Consider the following 19,656-nt stretch of genomic DNA (forward strand, 5'->3'; position numbering starts at 1 on the left):
AGGGTAACAGTTGAATACCTCTACAGTATCCCAGACCAGGGTAACAGTTGAATACCTCTGCAGTATCCCAGACCAGGGTAACAGTTGAATACCTCTGCAGTATCCCAGACCAGGGTAACAGTTGAATACCTCTGCAGTATCCCAGACCAGGGTAACAGTTGAATACCTCTACAGTATCCCAGACCAGGGTAACAGTTGAATACCTCTGCAGTATCCCAGACCAGGGTAACAGTTGAATACCTCTGCAGTATCCCAGACCAGGCAGGGTAACAGTTGAATACCTCTGCAGTATCCCAGACCAGGGTAACAGTTGAATACCTCTGCAGTATCCCAGACCAGGGTAACAGTTGAATACCTCTACAGTATCCCAGACCAGGGTAACAGTTGAATACCTCTGCAGTATCCCAGACCAGGGTAACAGTTGAATACCTCTACAGTATCCCAGACCAGGGTAACAGTTGAATACCTCTGCAGTATCCCAGACCAGGGTAACAGTTGAATACCTCTACAGTATCCCAGACCAGGGTAACAGTTGAATACCTCTGCAGTATCCCAGACCAGGGTAACAGTTGAATACCTCTACAGTATCCCAGACCAGGGTAACAGTTGAATACCTCTGCAGTATCCCAGACCAGGGTAACAGTTGAATACCTCTACAGTATCCCAGACCAGGGTAACAGTTGAATACCTCTACAGTATCCCAGACCAGGGTAACAGTTGAATACCTCTGCAGTATCCCAGACCAGGGTAACAGTTGAATACCTCTACAGTATCCCAGACCAGGGTAACAGTTGAATACCTCTACAGTATCCCAGACCAGGGTAACAGTTGAATACCTCTGCAGTATCCCAGACCAGGGTAACAGTTGAATACCTCTACAGTATCCCAGACCAGGGTAACAGTTGAATACCTCTACAGTATCCCAGACCAGGGTAACAGTTGAATACCTCTGCAGTATCCCAGACCAGGGTAACAGTTGAATACCTCTGCAGTATCCCAGACCAGGGTAACAGTTGAATACCTCTACAGTATCCCAGACCAGGCAGGGTAACAGTTGAATACCTCTACAGTATCCCAGACCAGGCAGGGTAACAGTTGAATACCTCTGCAGTATCCCAGACCAGGGTAACAGTTGAATACCTCTACATTATCCCAGACCAGGCAGGGTAACAGTTGAATACCTCTACAGTATCCCAGACCAGGCAGGGTAACAGTTGAATACCTCTACAGTATCCCAGACCAGGGTAACAGTTGAATACCTCTACAGTATCCCAGACCAGGGTAACAGTTGAATACCTCTGCAGTATCCCAGACCAGGGTAACAGTTGAATACCTCTACAGTATCCCAGACCAGGGTAACAGTTGAATACCTCTACAGTATCCCAGACCAGGGTAACAGTTGAATACCTCTACATTATCCCAGACCAGGCAGGGTAACAGTTGAATACCTCTGCAATAGAGGTTATAAAAGGTGAATATTAAACAGATTGAATAAGAGAATAAACTCACTGCATGAATTTACAGGACCGTCCCTCTGGACAGAAACCAACCAAGTAGTTCATACAGATTACTCTTCTGGTGTGGCGATGTCTACAGTCTGGACCTGTGGAGGAGGGAGAGAGAGAGGGAGGAGAGGGAGGAGAGAGAGACAGAGAGAGACGGAGAGAGACAGAGAGAGAGAGAGAGAGAGAGAGGAGAGACAGAGAGAGGAGAGAGAGAGACAGAGAGAAGAGAGAGAGAGACAGAGAGAGAGGAGAGAGAGAGAGAGAGAGAGAGAGAGGAGAGACAGAGAGAGGAGAGAGAGAGACAGAGAGACAGAGAGGAGAGAGAGAGACAGAATGAAAGAGAGACAGAATGAGAGGGAGGGAGGAGAGAGAGAGATGGAGGAGAGAGAGACAGAGAGACAGAGGGAGACAGAGAGGAGACAGAGGAGAGAGAGGAGAGAGAGAGAGGGAGAGAGAGAGGGAGGAACAGGAGGGAGGGAGAGAGGGAGGAGAGAGGGGGAGGAAAAGGAGGGAGGGAGAGAGGGGAGGGAGAGAGGGGAGGGAGAGAGGGGAGGGAGAGAGGGGAGGGAGGGAGGGGAGGGAGAGGGGGGAGGGAAGGGAGGAGAGAGAGGGAGGGAGAGAGGAAGGAAAGAAGAGAAAGAGAGGAAGGAAAGGAGGGAGAGAGAGGGGAGGGAGGGAGAGCGAGCGAGGAGGGAGGAGAGGGAGGGAAGAGGGGAGGGCGACAGGGAGGAGATTCAACGTGTAGAATCATCAGGAAGTGAACAGGAAATGACAGTTGATGTTCTGAGGAAGAAGAGACACCTGCTGCTGTGAACCATCGGTTGGTTTAGTCTCTTCGTGCTGGAGCAGAGTGAGTGAGTGAGTGAGTGAGTGAGTGAGTGAGTGAGTGAGTGAGAGAGAGAGAGAGAGAGAGGACGTACCATGTTTGCAGAAGCCTCTGTCATACCAGGGACAGTCTTTGATCTTAGACTCTGGGTCGATGTGGAGGAACGGACACTCCTTGTTACTGCACTCTCCTAGACACACAGAGACACAGTTAGCAGATACAGATGGGGGGGCACCAGTAGACAGTTAGCAGATACAGATGGGGGGGCACCAGTAGACAGTTAGCAGATACAGATGGGAGAGGCACCAGTAGACAGTTAGCAGATACAGATGGGGGGGAAGGCACCAGTAGACAGTTAGCAGATACAGATGATGGGGAGGGGGGGGGCACCAGTAGACAGTTAGCCGATACAGATGGGAGAGGCACCAGTAGACAGTTAGCAGATACAGATGGGGGGCACCAGTAGACAGTTAGCAGATACAGATGGGGGGCACCAGTAGACAGTTAGCAGATACAGATGGGGAGGCACCAGTAGACAGTTAGCAGATACAGATGGGGGGCACCAGTAGACAGTTAGCAGATACAGATGGGGAGGCACCAGTAGACAGTTAGCAGATACAGATGGGAGGGGGCACCAGTAGACAGTTAGCAGATACAGATGATGGGGAGGGGGGGCACCAGTAGACAGTTAGCAGATACAGATGGGAGAGGCACCAGTAGACAGTTAGCAGATACAGATGGGGGGGGCACTGCAGTAGACAGTTAGCAGATACAGATGGGGGGCACCGCAGTAGACAGTTAGCAGATACAGATGGGGGAAGGCACCAGTAGACAGTTAGCAGATACAGATGGGGGGGGGGCACTGCAGTAGACAGTTAGCAGATACAGATGGGGGGGGGGGGCACCAGTAGACAGTTAGCAGATACAGATGGGGGAAGGCACCAGTAGACAGTTAGCAGATACAGATGGGGGGGGGGCACTGCAGTAGACAGTTAGCAGATACAGATGGGGGGGCACCAGGAGACAGTTAGCCGATACAGATGGGGGGGGGGCACTGCAGTAGACAGTTAGCAGATACAGATGGGAGAGGCACCAGTAGACAGTTAGCAGATACAGATGGGAGAGGCACCAGTAGACAGTTAGCAGATACAGATGGAGGGGGGGCACCAGTAGACAGTTAGCAGATACAGATGGAGGGGGGCACCAGTAGACAGTTAGCAGATACAGATGGAGGGGGGCACCAGTAGACAGTTAGCAGATACAGATGGGGGGCACCAGTAGACAGTTAGCCGATACAGATGGGGGAAGGCACCAGTAGACAGTTAGCAGATACAGATGGGGGGGCACCAGTAGACAGTTAGCAGATACAGATGGGGGAGGCACCAGTAGACAGTTAGCAGATACAGATGGGAGGGGGGCACCAGTAGACAGTTAGCAGATACAGATGATGGGGAGGGGGGGCACCAGTAGACAGTTAGCAGATACAGATGGGAGAGGCACCAGTAGACAGTTAGCAGATACAGATGGGGGGGGGCACTGCAGTAGACAGTTAGCAGATACAGATGGGGGGCACCGCAGTAGACAGTTAGCAGATACAGATGGGGGAAGGCACCAGTAGACAGTTAGCAGATACAGATGGGGGGGGGGCACTGCAGTAGACAGTTAGCAGATACAGATGGGGGGGGGGGGGCACCAGTAGACAGTTAGCAGATACAGATGGGGGAAGGCACCAGTAGACAGTTAGCAGATACAGATGGGGGGGCACTGCAGTAGACAGTTAGCAGATACAGATGGGGGGCACCAGGAGACAGTTAGCCGATACAGATGGGGGGGGGGCACTGCAGTAGACAGTTAGCAGATACAGATGGGAGAGGCACCAGTAGACAGTTAGCAGATACAGATGGGAGAGGCACCAGTAGACAGTTAGCAGATACAGATGGAGGGGGGGGCACCAGTAGACAGTTAGCAGATACAGATGGAGGGGGGGCACCAGTAGACAGTTAGCAGATACAGATGGAGGGGGCACCAGTAGACAGTTAGCAGATACAGATGGGGGGCACCAGTAGACAGTTAGCCGATACAGATGGGGGGTGAGGCACCAGTAGACAGTTAGCAGATACAGATGGGAGAGGCACCAGTAGACAGTTAGCAGATACAGATGGGGGGGCACCAGTAGACAGTTAGCAGATACAGATGGGGAGGCACCAGTAGACAGTTAGCAGATACAGATGGAGGGGGGGGGCACCAGTAGACAGTTAGCAGATACAGATGGAGGGGGGGGCACCAGTAGACAGTTAGCCGATACAGATGTGCGAGGCACCAGTAGACAGTTAGCCGATACAGATGGGGGGGGGGGCACCAGTAGACAGTTAGCAGATACAGATGGGAGAGGCACCAGTAGACAGTTAGCAGATACAGATGGGGGAGGCACCAGTAGACAGTTAGCAGATACAGATGGGGGGGCACCAGTAGACAGTTAGCCGATACAGATGGGGGGGCACCAGTAGACAGTTAGCAGATACAGATGGGGGAGGCACCAGTAGACAGTTAGCAGATACAGATGTGCGAGGCACCAGTAGACAGTTAGCAGATACAGATGGGGGGGGGGCACCAGTAGACAGTTAGCAGATACAGATGGGAGAGGCACCAGTAGACAGTTAGCCGATACAGATGGGGGGGCACAGCAGTAGACAGTTAGCCGATACAGATGGGGGGGCACTGCAGTAGACAGTTAGCCGATACAGATGGGGGGGCACTGCAGTAGACAGTTAGCCGATACAGATGGGGGGGGGGCACTGCAGTAGACAGTTAGCAGATACAGATGGGGGGCACCGCAGTAGACAGTTAGCAGATACAGATGGGGGGGGGGCACCAGTAGACAGTTAGCAGATACAGATGGGAGAGGCACCAGTAGACAGTTAGCAGATACAGATGGGGGGGCACCAGTAGACAGTTAGCAGATACAGATGGGGGGGCACTGCAGTAGACAGTTAGCCGATACAGATGGGGGGCACCAGTAGACAGTTAGCCGATACAGATGGGGGGCACTGCAGTAGACAGTTAGCCGATACAGATGGGGGGCACTGCAGTAGACAGTTAGCCGATACAGATGGGGGGCACTGCAGTAGACAGTTAGCCGATACAGATGGGGGGCACCAGTAGACAGTTAGCAGATACAGATGGGGGGGCACTGCAGTAGACAGTTAGCAGATACAGATGGGGGGGGGCACCAGTAGACAGTTAGCAGATACAGATGGGGGTGCACTGCAGTAGACAGCAGATACAGATGGGGGTGCACTGCAGTAGACAGCAGATACAGATGGGGGGGCACTGCAGTAGACAGTTAGCCGATACAGATGGGGGGGCACTGCAGTAGACAGTTAGCCGATACAGATTTACATTTACATTTAAGTCATTTAGCAGACGCCCTTATCCAGAGCGACTTACAAATTAATGGGGGGGCACTGCAGTAGACAGTTAGCCGATACAGATGGGGGGCACTGCAGTAGACAGTTAGCCGATACAGATGGGGGGCACTGCAGTAGACAGTTAGCCGATACAGATGGGGGGCACTGCAGTAGACAGTTAGCCGATACAGATGGGGGGCACTGCAGTAGACAGTTAGCCGATACAGATGGGGGGCACTGCAGTAGACAGTTAGCCGATACAGATGGGGGCACTGCAGTAGACAGTTAGCAGATACAGATGGAGGGGGGGGCACCAGTAGACAGTTAGCCGATACAGATGTGCGAGGCACCAGTAGACAGTTAGCCGATACAGATGGGGGAGGCACCAGTAGACAGTTAGCAGATACAGATGGGGGAGGCACCAGTAGACAGTTAGCAGATACAGATGTGCAAGGCACCAGTAGACAGTTAGCAGATACAGATGGGGGGGGGGCACCAGTAGACAGTTAGCAGATACAGATGGGAGGGGGCACCAGTAGACAGTTAGCCGATACAGATGGGGGGCACTGCAGTAGACAGTTAGCCGATACAGATGGGGGGCACTGCAGTAGACAGTTAGCCGATACAGATGGGGGGGCACTGCAGTAGACAGTTAGCCGATACAGATGGGGGGCACTGCAGTAGACAGTTAGCAGATACAGATGGGGGGGGGGGCACCAGTAGACAGTTAGCAGATACAGATGGGAGAGGCACCAGTAGACAGTTAGCAGATACAGATGGGGGGCACCAGTAGACAGTTAGCAGATACAGATGGGGGGCACTGCAGTAGACAGTTAGCCGATACAGATGGGGGGGCACCAGTAGACAGTTAGCCGATACAGATGGGGGGGCACTGCAGTAGACAGTTAGCCGATACAGATGGGGGGGCACTGCAGTAGACAGTTAGCCGATACAGATGGGGGGGGCACTGCAGTAGACAGTTAGCAGATTTGTATGTTTAATCCCAGGCCCCCGCAGTAGGCCGTCATTGTAAAATAAGAAATTGTTCTGAACGGACTAGTTCAATAAAAGGTGAAATAACCCCAGCGACATACCGAACTTGGAGTAGAAGTAACACTCGGGCATCTTGGTCATGTCGTACTCGTGGAGGAACTCACACTGGTCTCCCTTCTTACAGAGTCCTCTGAGCCAGTGTTTACACACCACCGTCTTCTCCCCACTGATGTGACGGAACGGACACATACCACCTGCAGCAACACACACACTGGGTCAGTCCCTACACACACACTGGGTCAGTCCCTACACACACACACTGGGTCAGTCCCTACACACACACACTGGGTCAGTTCCTATCCACACACACAGACACTGGGTCAGTTCCTATCCACACACACACTGGGTCAGTCCCTACACACACACACACTGGGTCAGTCCCTACACACACACACTGGGTCAGTTCCTATCCACACACACTGGGTCAGTCCCTACACACACACTGGGTCAGTTCCTATCCACACACACTGGGTCAGTCCCTACACACACACTGGGTCAGTCCCTACACACACACACTGGGTCAGTTCCTATCCACACACACTGGGTCAGTCCCTACACACACACTGGGTCAGTCCCTACACACACACACACACACTGGGTCAGTCCCTACACACACACACACTGGGTCAGTCCCTACACACACACACACTGGGTCAGTTCCTATCCACACACACTGGGTCAGTCCCTATACACACACACACTGGGTCAGTCCCTACACACACACACTGGGTCAGTTCCTATCCACACACACTGGGTCAGTCCCTACACACACACTGGGTCAGTTCCTATCCACACACACTGGGTCAGTTCCTATCCACACACACTGGGTCAGTTCCTATCCACACACACTGGGTCAGTTCCTATCCACACACACTGGGTCAGTCCCTACACACACACACTGGGTCAGTTCCTATCCACACACACTGGGTCAGTTCCTATCCACACACACTGGGTCAGTCCCTACACACACACACTGGGTCAGTTCCTATCCACACACACTGGGTCAGTCCCTACACACACACACTGGGTCAGTTCCTATCCACACACACTGGGTCAGTCCCTACACACACACACTGGGTCAGTTCCTATCCACACACACTGGGTCAGTTCCTATCCACACACACTGGGTCAGTTCCTATCCACACACACTGGGTCAGTTCCTATCCACACACACTGGGTCAGTTCCTATCCACACACACTGGGTCAGTCCCTACACACACACACTGGGTCAGTTCCTATCCACACACACTGGGTCAGTCCCTACACACACACACTGGGTCAGTTCCTATCCACACACACTGGGTCAGTTCCTATCCACACACACTGGGTCAGTCCCTATACACACACACTGGGTCAGTTCCTATACACACACACTGGGTCAGTTCCTATCCACACACACTGGGTCAGTCCCTATACACACACACTGGGTCAGTTCCTATCCACACACACACTGGGTCAGTTCCTATCCACACACACTGGGTCAGTCCCTACACACACACACTGGGTCAGTTCCTATCCACACACACTGGGTCAGTTCCTATCCACACACACTGGGTCAGTCCCTACACACACACACTGGGTCAGTTCCTATCCACACACACTGGGTCAGTTCCTATCCACACACACTGGGTCAGTTCCTATCCACACACACTGGGTCAGTTCCTATCCACACACACTGGGTCAGTTCCTATCCACACACACTGGGTCAGTTCCTATCCACACAGACACTGGGTCAGTTCCTATCCACACACACACACTGGGTCAGTTCCTATCCACACACACTGGGTCAGTCCCTACACACACACACTGGGTCAGTTCCTATCCACACACACTGGGTCAGTTCCTATCCACACACACTGGGTCAGTTCCTATCCACACACACTGGGTCAGTTCCTATCCACACACACTGGGTCAGTTCCTATCCACACACACTGGGTCAGTTCCTATCCACACACACTGGGTCAGTTCCTATCCACACACACTGGGTCAGTTCCTATCCACACACACTGGGTCAGTTCCTATCCACACACACTGCGTCAGTTCCTATCCGCACACACTGGGTCAGTTCCTATCCACACACTGACACTGGGTCAGTTCCTATCCACACACACTGGGTCAGTTCCTATCCACACACACTGGGTCAGTCCCTACACACACACACTGGGTCAGTTCCTATCCACACACACTGGGTCAGTTCCTATCCACACACACTGGGTCAGTTCCTATCCACACACACTGGGTCAGTTCCTATCCACACACACTGGGTCAGTCCCTATCCACACACACTGGGTCAGTTCCTATCCACACACACTGGGTCAGTTCCTATCCACACACACTGGGTCAGTCCCTATACACACACACTGGGTCAGTCCCTATACACACACACTGGGTCAGTTCCTATCCACACACACACTGGGTCAGTTCCTATCCACACACACACTGGGTCAGTTCCTATCCACACACACACTGGGTCAGTTCCTATCCACACAGACACTGGGTCAGTCCCTACACACACCGGGTCAGTCCCTACACACACACTGGGTCAGTTCCTATCCACACACACTGGGTCAGTTCCTATCCACACACACTGGGTCAGTCCCTACACACACACTGGGTCAGTTCCTATCCACACACACACTGGGTCAGTTCCTATCCACACACACACTGGGTCAGTTCCTATCCACACACACTGGGTCAGTCCCTACACACACACTGGGTCAGTTCCTATCCACACACACACTGGGTCAGTTCCTATCCACACACACTGGGTCAGTTCCTACACACACACACTGGGTCAGTCCCTACACACACACTGGGTCAGTTCCTATCCACACACACTGGGTCAGTCCCTACACACACACTGGGTCAGTTCCTATCCACACACACTGGGTCAGTCCCTACACACACACTGGGTCAGTTCCTATCCACACACACTGGGTCAGTCCCTACACACACACACACTGGGTCAGTTCCTATCCACAGACACTGGGTCAGTCCCTACACAGACACTGGGTCAGTTCCTATCCACAGACACTGGGTCAGTCCCTATACACACACTGGGTCAGTTCCTATCCACACACACTGGGTCAGTTCCTATCCACACACACACTGGGTCAGTTCCTATCCACACACACACAGACACTGGGTCAGTTCCTATCCACACACACACACACTGGGTCAGTTCCTATCCACACACACAGACACTGGGTCAGTTCCTATCCACACACACTGGGTCAGTTCCTATCCACACACACACAGACACTGGGTCAGTTCCTATCCACACACACACACACTGGGTCAGTTCCTATCCACACACACAGACACTGGGTCAGTTCCTATACACACACACTGGGTCAGTCTCTATACACACACACTGGGTCAGTCTCTATACACACACTGGGTCAGTCCCTATCCACACACACACACTGGGTCAGTCCCTATCCACACACACACACACTGGGTCAGTTCCTATCCACACACACACACACTGGGTCAGTTCCTATCCACACACAGACACTGGGTCAGTCCCTATCCACACACACGCACTGGGTCAGTCCCTACACACACACACAGTGGGTCAGTCCCTATCCACACACACACTGGGTCAGTCCCTATCCACACACACACTGGGTCAGTCCCTATCCACACAGACACTGGGTCAGTCCCTATCCACACACACACAGACACTGGGTCAGTTCCTATCCACACACACAGACACTGGGTCAGTCCCTATCCACACACACAGACACTGGGTCAGTTCCTATACCCACACACACAGACACTGGGTCAGTTCCTATCCACACACACAGACACTGGGTCAGTTCCTATCCACACACACAGACACTGGGTCAGTTCCTATCCACACACAGACACTGGGTCAGTTCCTATCCACACACACACTGGGTCAGTTCCTATCCACACAGACACTGGGTCAGTTCCTATCCACACACACAGACACTGGGTCAGTTCCTATCCACACACACAGACACTGGGTCAGTTCCTATCCACACACACAGACACTGGGTCAGTTCCTATCCACACACACACTAGTCAATTCATTAAATACATTTACACACACACATTGGGTCAGTTCCTATCCACACACACAGACACTGGGTCAGTTCCTATCCACACACACACACACACTGGGTCAGTTCCTATCCACACACAGACACTGGGTCAGTTCCTATCCACACACACACTGGGTCAGTTCCTATCCACACAGACACTGGGTCAGTTCCTATCCACACACACAGACACTGGGTCAGTTCCTATCCACACACACACTAGTCAATTCATTAAATACATTTACACACACACATTGGGTCAGTTCCTATCCACACACACAGACACTGGGTCAGTTCCTATCCACACACACACTGGGTCAGTTCCTATCCACACAGACACTGGGTCAGTTCCTATCCACACACACACTGGGTCAGTTCCTATCCACACACACAGACACTGGGTCAGTTCCTATCCACACACACAGACACTGGGTCAGTTCCTATCCACACACACAGACACTGGGTCAGTTCCTATCCACACACACAGACACTGGGTCAGTTCCTATCCACACACACAGACACTGGGTCAGTTCCTATCCACACACACAGACACTGGGTCAGTTCCTATCCACACACACAGACACTGGGTCAGTCCCTATCCACACACACAGACACTGGGTCAGTTCCTATACCCACACACACAGACACTGGGTCAGTTCCTATCCACACACACACTGGGTCAGTTCCTATCCACACACACAGACACTGGGTCAGTTCCTATCCACACAGACACTGGGTCAGTTCCTATCCACACACAGACACTGGGTCAGTTCCTATCCACACACACACTGGGTCAGTTCCTATCCACACACACACTGGGTCAGTTCCTATCCACACACACAGACACTGGGTCAGTTCCTATCCACACACACACTAGTCAATTCATTAAATACATTTACACACACACACTGGGTCAGTTCCTATCCACACAGACACTGGGTCAGTTCCTATCCACACACACACTGGGTCAGTTCCTATCCACACACACAGACACTGGGTCAGTTCCTATCCACACACACAGACACTGGGTCAGTTCCTATCCACACACACAGACACTGGGTCAGTTCCTATCCACACACACAGACACTGGGTCAGTTCCTATCCACACACACAGACACTGGGTCAGTTCCTATCCACACACACAGACACTGGGTCAGTTCCTATCCACACACACAGACACTGGGTCAGTTCCTATCCACACACACAGACACTGGGTCAGTTCCTATCCACACACACAGACACTGGGTCAGTTCCTATCCACACACACAGACACTGGGTCAGTTCCTATCCACACACACAGACACTGGGTCAGTTCCTATCCACACACACAGACACTGGGTCAGTTCCTATCCACACACACAGACACTGGGTCAGTTCCTATCCACACACACAGACACTGGGTCAGTCCCTATCCACACACACAGACACTGGGTCAGTTCCTATCCACACACACACTGGGTCAGTTCCTATCCACACACACAGACACTGGGTCAGTTCCTATCCACACACACACTGGGTCAGTTCCTATCCACACAGACACTGGGTCAGTTCCTATCCACACACACAGACACTGGGTCAGTTCCTATCCACACACACACTAGTCAATTCATTAAATACATTTACACACACACATTGGGTCAGTTCCTATCCACACACACAGACACTGGGTCAGTTCCTATCCACACACACACTGGGTCAGTTCCTATCCACACAGACACTGGGTCAGTTCCTATCCACACACACACTGGGTCAGTTCCTATCCACACACACAGACACTGGGTCAGTTCCTATCCACACACACAGACACTGGGTCAGTTCCTATCCACACACACAGACACTGGGTCAGTTCCTATCCACACACACAGACACTGGGTCAGTTCCTATCCACACACACAGACACTGGGTCAGTTCCTATCCACACACACAGACACTGGGTCAGTTCCTATCCACACACACAGACACTGGGTCAGTTCCTATCCACACACACAGACACTGGGTCAGTTCCTATCCACACACACAGACACTGGGTCAGTTCCTATCCACACACACAGACACTGGGTCAGTTCCTATCCACACACACAGACACTGGGTCAGTTCCTATCCACACACACAGACACTGGGTCAGTTCCTATCCACACACACAGACACTGGGTCAGTCCCTATCCACACACACAGACACTGGGTCAGTTCCTATCCACACACACAGACACTGGGTCAGTTCCTATCCACACACACAGACACTGGGTCAGTTCCTATCCACACACAGACACTGGGTCAGTTCCTATCCACACACACACTGGGTCAGTTCCTATCCACACACACACTGGGTCAGTTCCTATCCACACACACACTGGGTCAGTTCCTATCCACACACACTGGGTCAGTTCCTATCCACACAGACACTGGGTCAGTTCCTATCCACACACACACACACTGGGTCAGTTCCTATCCACACACACACAGACACTGGGTCAGTTCCTATCCACACACACACTGGGTCAGTTCCTATCCACACACACACAGACACTGGGTCAGTTCCTATCCACACAGACACTGGGTCAGTTCCTATCCACACACACACACACTGGGTCAGTTCCTATCCACACACACACAGACACTGGGTCAGTTCCTATCCACACACACACTGGGTCAGTTCCTATCCACACACACACAGGCACTGGGTCAGTTCCTATCCACACACACTGGGTCAGTCCCTATCCACACATACTGGGTCAGTTCCTATCCACACAGACACTGGGTCAGTTCCTATCCACACACAGACACTGGGTCAGTTCCTATCCACACACACAGACACTGGGTCAGTTCCTATACCCACACAGACACTGGGTCAGTTCCTATCCACACACAGACACTGGGTCAGTTCCTATCCACACAGACACTGGGTCAGTTCCTATCCACACAGACACTGGGTCAGTTCCTATCCACACACACAGACACTGGGTCAGTTCCTATCCACACACAGACACTGGGTCAGTTCCTATCCACACAGACACTGGGTCAGTTCCTATCCACACACACACACACTGGGTCAGTTCCTATCCACACACACTGGGTCAGTTCCTATCCACACACACACACACTGGGTCAGTCCCTATCCACACACACACTGGGTCAGTCCCTATCCACACACACACTGGGTCAGTTCCTATCCACACAGACACTGGGTCAGTTCCTATACCCACACACACTGGGTCAGTTCCTATACCCACACACACTGGGTCAGTTCCTATACCCACACACACTGGGTCAGTTCCTATACCCACACACACAGACACTGGGTCAGTTCCTATCCACACACACAGACACTGGGTCAGTTCCTATCCACACACAGACACTGGGTCAGTTCCTATCCACACACACAGACACTGGGTCAGTTCCTATCCACACACACACACACACTGGGTCAGTCCCTATCCACACACTCAGACACTGGGTCAGTTCCTATCCACACACACACACACTGGGTCAGTTCCTATCCACACACACACACACTGGGTCAGTTCCTATCCACACACACAGACACTGGGTCAGTTCCTATCCACACAGACACTGGGTCAGTTCCTATCCACACACACACTGGGTCAGTTCCTATCCACACACACACTGGGTCAGTTCCTATCCACACACACTGGGTCAGTTCCTATCCACACACACACTGGGTCAGTTCCTATCCACACACACACTGGGTCAGTTCCTATCCACACACACACTGGGTCAGTTCCTATCCACACACTGACACTGGGTCAGTTCCTATCCACACACTGACACTGGGTCAGTTCCTATCCACACACTGACACTGGGTCAGTTCCTATCCACACACACACACTGGGTCAGTTCCTATCCACACACACACACTGGGTCAGTTCCTATACCCACACACACTGGGTCAGTTCCTATACCCACACACACTGGGTCAGTTCCTATACCCACACACACTGGGTCAGTTCCTATACCCACACACACTGGGTCAGTTCCTATCCACACACACACTGGGTCAGTTCCTATCCACACACAGACACTGGGTCAGTTCCTATCCACACACAGACACTGGGTCAGTTCCTATCCACACACAGACACTGGGTCAGTTCCTATCCACACACAGACACTGGGTCAGTTCCTATCCACACACACAGACACTGGGTCAGTTCCTATCCACACACACAGACACTGGGTCAGTTCCTATCCACACACACAGACACTGGGTCAGTTCCTATCCACACACACAGACACTGGGTCAGTTCCTATCCACACACACAGACACTGGGTCAGTTCCTATCCACACACACACTAGTCAATTCATTAAATACAATTACACACAGACACTTACAGATCAGTTTATACACACATCCCCCAGCAGACACACACACTTGTAGGAGGCTGTAGTCGTCACATAGAGAGAACTCATCACCAATAATACTCTGACCTTTGAGACAGGCTGCTCTCATGAAGAACTCACACACAGCAGCCCCGGACTCTGCAGACACAGGAAGTTACAATACATAATCTTCAAACTCTGCAAAAACACCTAACAATAAAACCAGTTAAGAAGTTAGCTTAGCTACCATGCTAAAACTACAACAGTACCTAGCTAACTGGCTAACTTAGTAAGTAGCGACTACTTACTGTCCATCCCGGGGAAAGGGAGAGGCTGAGCCCCCAGCTGCTGCTCCACAGCTATCTCTAGATCAAACTTGATGTGGTCCACGGTGGCTATCAGGTCCTGCATGATGGCAGGTCTCACTACGCTCCGACCAGACAGAAACAAGCTAGCCTAGCCTAGCAGTCTAACCCCGCTCCGACCAGACAGAAACAAGCTAGCTTAGCCTAGCCTAGCTTAGCTGTCTAACGGCAGTTAGCAATCAGCTAATCTGTGAAATCTCGCTTTAAGGAGCTGATATATCAACCATAAAAGGGCGTGGGAGCTAGATTGCTTTGTCTAGCTAATTGTATATATTTTTAATGTGTAGAAATCAACAGTGGGAAAAGTTAGATTAACTAAGACAAGTCCCGTTTGTCTTGTTGATCTGCCATCTTGTTTCTCCTGCCTCCAGAAGGCGGGCAGGTTGAACTCTAACCTTTGACCTGGAGGGGGGTTAAAAGGCCGACTAATCGATCTCTGAGAGAGTCTGGATGTGAACTTGCCAGAAGATGCCGACCCGATAGCTTGTTTACACAGAACTGCACTGGGGTCAGAATGCAACCATGGTTACATTAAGCTCCCCATTGAGCTCGTGTGAGATATGGGCTGGAAAAGGGTAACGCAATGGGATAAGCCACCGTACTCCAAATGCAGTTAACCCACTGTTCCCAGGCCGTCATTGAAAATAAGAATTTGTTCTTAACTGACTTGCCTAGTTAAATAAAGGTTAAATTAAAATAAAAAAATCACACTACTTGTTTTCCAGGAAAACTGCCATTTTTATCTTCATGCGTCAGCCAATCAGCTCTTTAGTTGTTCAACACAAACATGTCATTTCATGATGGCTGTTGTGAATACTGCTAGTTAGCATGAGGACGAAAGGGGAAGTGTTTTTCTGGGGGGAGAAAAATAAGCAGGTATTTCAATCTTCTCAGGTGGAGCAGTGTGGATGAAGGTAACATTTGGAGTGCAGTGGCATATCCCATCCCTGTTTTGAGGTACGTTTTTCAACCCGTATCTCACGCTGGCGCCACGTAAAATATCAATAACAATAAGGTTTTTAATGTTATTTTACTATTTGACCCACAAGCCAGCCAGTCCTTCATCACTCCGAAGAAAAGGAAAACGCAACATACTGTAGCGACCCGCACAGACAGCTGTGTGTTATGTGTTAGGCTAGGAGGTGGTTGTGTTGTACTGACCAGTACCCGGTGTTCGCGGGGTCCGACATGCCAATCAACCTGCTATCTGCCAATCACGGGAATGCCTGGAATGTTCTGATGCCGGGCATCCTGGTGGTTGGCGGAGTGGCGTGGAGGGGGGTTGGGCAGGGGGGTGGAGCATTGGAAGTTAAGACCAGGTTCAGCCTTTATTCTCTCTCTCTTACGTCTGGGCTTCCCAAGAGAAGGTCACGATTGGCTTGTGGGTTATCTGTCATCTTTTTGGCGTGTGCTACGGCCCAAACAGTAGCCTGTGTAAAGTTGGTTTAATAAACCGTCAATTCGCAAACTCAAGCCTCTGTCTGGACAATTGTTCATTTATGATCTAGTCAGGTCATTACAATACTGTTAGAATTGCGTAAATTCGAATCTGGTATCAGGATAAATATAACAATGAGTCACCAATTGTATACTATGTATTTTTTATTAGCTAAGTAATAAATGGCAAATGCAACTTTCGTATGTATGGGCTCTCTGTAATACCACGCAGGGCAGAACAGGGAGCTGACAGGATGTACGTAAACAGCTGTTCTTAAACTGTGATAGACATAGTTCCAACCCGTCTGTTGGCCTATCACAGTAGAGGCTGAGCGTGGTTTAGACGTCCCCGCCTCTTGGCGCTTCTTGGAGTCCTCCCACCGTCGATGTATAGATCCTTACTGTTCTGGTATCGCAGCCTAGTTATAATAGTTGCTCAGTTCCTGCTATTGTGTTGTTCAGTATTTTTCCATCTCAGTTAAACCTCGTGATGACCACCCCTCCCTATACCTGATTAACCACAACTTTGTAAGATACAGCAAGTCACACCATGTGCTCAATATTGTTACATACAAACACAAGGACAAAGCATATGCTGGGCTGTTATCTACAGTTTTGCAACATGCAGGTCACACCATGTTACTCAGTTCTTGTCACACACAAACAGGCAAGTAGCAAGCAGTTGTTTACTCTCATGATGATGCTCAAGTGCACAAATGCAGATACTCCACACAGCCGACATCAGATAATATTTAATCATATATTTATAAATATATATATATATATGGTAATGGCTATAATGTAAAATACAGGATCCCACAATACTGCCGTATCTGTTAACCAGCCTCGTTCCAGGGTGCGCATGATTTACATCCTGGGGTAGCCCGTTTCATTTAGGAAGGGATCTTTTTTTATTGTCAGGGTTTAGATCTTGAGTGAGTGTATGTCAGAGAACACATGATGAAATGGGCACAGACAACAGCACAAGGGGCAAGAAGGTAGAGACAATAATACATCATGCAAGATCGCTACAACTGTCAGTAAGAATGTCCATGATCGAGTCTTTGAATGAAGAGATGGAGATAAAACTGTCCAGTTTGAGTGTTTACATGTCCTTTATCAAGTAAAATCACTACCTACTCTCTCAGGTATGGACCCCCCCCCCCTAACTCCTCTCTGTCTTCTACACTGAAATCCTCCTCTCTACGTCCTCTCTGTCTTCTACACTGAAATCCTCCTCTCTAACTCCTCTCTGTCTTCTACACTGAAATCCTCCTCTCTAACTTTCCTCTGTCTTCTACACTGAAATCCTCCTCTCTAACTCCTCTCTGTCTTCTACACTGAAATCCTCCTCTCTAACTTTCCTCTGTCTTCTACACTGAAATCCTCCTCTCTACGTCCTCTCTGTCTTCTACACTGAAATCCTCCTCTCTAACTCCTCTCTGTCTTCTACACTGAAATCCTCCTCTCTAACTTTCCTCTGTCTTCTACACTGAAATCCTCCTCTCTAACTCCTCTCTGTCTTCTACACTGAAATCCTCCTCTCTAACTCCTCTCTGTCTTCTACACTGAAATCCTCCTCTCTAACTTTCCTCTGTCTTCTACACTGAAATCCTCCTCTCTACGTCCTCTCTGTCTTCTACACTGAAATCCTCCTCTCTAACTCCTGTCTGTCTTCTACACTGAAATCCTCCTCTCTAACTCCTCTCTGTCTTCTACACTGAAATCCTCCTCTCTAACTCCTGTCTGTCTTCTACACTGAAATCCTCCTCTCTAACTCCTCTCTGTCTTCTACACTGAAATCCTCCTCTCTAACTCCTCTCTGTCTTCTACACTGAAATCCTCCTCTCTAACTTTCCTCTGTCTTCTACACTGAAATCCGCCTCTCTAACTCCTCTCTGTCTTCTACACTGAAATCCTCCTCTCTAACTCCTCTCTGTCTTCTACACTGAAATCCTCCTCTCTAACTCCTCTCTGTCTTCTACACTGAAATCCTCCTCTCTAACTTTCCTCTGTCTTCTACACTGAAATCCGCCTCTCTAACTCCTCTCTGTCTTCTACACTGAAATCCTCCTCTCTAACTCCTCTCTGTCTTCTACACTGAAATCCTCCTCTCTAACTCCTCTCTGTCTTCTACACTGAAATCCTCCTCTCTAACTCCTCTCTGTCTTCTACACTGAAATCCTCCTCTCTAACTCCTCTCTGTCTTCTACACTGAAATCCTCCTCTCTAACCCCTCTCTGTCTTCTACACTGAAATCCTCCTCTCTAACTCCTCTCTGTCTTCTACACTGAAATCCTCCTCTCTAACTCCTCTCTGTCTTCTACACTGAAATCCTCCTCTCTAAGTCCGCTCTGTCTTCTACACTGAAATCCTCCTCTCTAACTCCTCTCTGTCTTCTACACTGAAACGACTGGACAGGAGAAAACAGAATACACCACGTTTACATCCCGTGTTCAGATGTCTAGGATGGAGAAGAGAAGGGGATGGAAGAGGAGGCCAGAAGAGGGGCGGGACCCAGGGTTCCAGAGCATCAAATTCCTGATGTATTGTGGGTATATTGACTGTGACTGATGTAAAAAAAATCATAATAATGAGTAGTTATTTATGATACAGCCTTTTGTCAGAAAAATAACCAAATAAATAAATGGACCCGTCTA

At 50.3% G+C, this 19,656-nt stretch overlaps 1 protein-coding gene across 3 annotated transcripts in view; it reads right to left on the minus strand.

The window, feature by feature from the left end:
* The window catches only part of cpsf4 (cleavage and polyadenylation specific factor 4), a 20,885-nt gene extending 4,924 nt beyond the window's left edge, over positions 1–15,961 (minus strand). For 2 of the 3 annotated variants that reach the window (XR_010455483.1, XM_064964694.1), the window contains exons 1-5: positions 15,503–15,961; positions 15,303–15,353; positions 6,833–6,985; positions 2,426–2,521; positions 1,510–1,603 (exon numbers count right to left, since the gene is read on the minus strand). Coding sequence is in view for 2 of the 3 variants with exons in the window: in XM_064964694.1 (XP_064820766.1) it covers positions 1,510–1,603; positions 2,426–2,521; positions 6,833–6,985; positions 15,303–15,353; positions 15,503–15,605 (497 nt within the window). In the remaining variant the exon portion in view is untranslated. The other variant, XM_064964695.1, reaches the window with a different exon arrangement.
* Between the last annotated feature and the right edge of the window lie 3,695 nt (positions 15,962–19,656).

Source organism: Oncorhynchus masou, unplaced genomic scaffold (genome assembly GCF_036934945.1).
Source record: "Oncorhynchus masou masou isolate Uvic2021 unplaced genomic scaffold, UVic_Omas_1.1 unplaced_scaffold_181, whole genome shotgun sequence".
Taxonomy (NCBI): domain Eukaryota; kingdom Metazoa; phylum Chordata; class Actinopteri; order Salmoniformes; family Salmonidae; genus Oncorhynchus; species Oncorhynchus masou.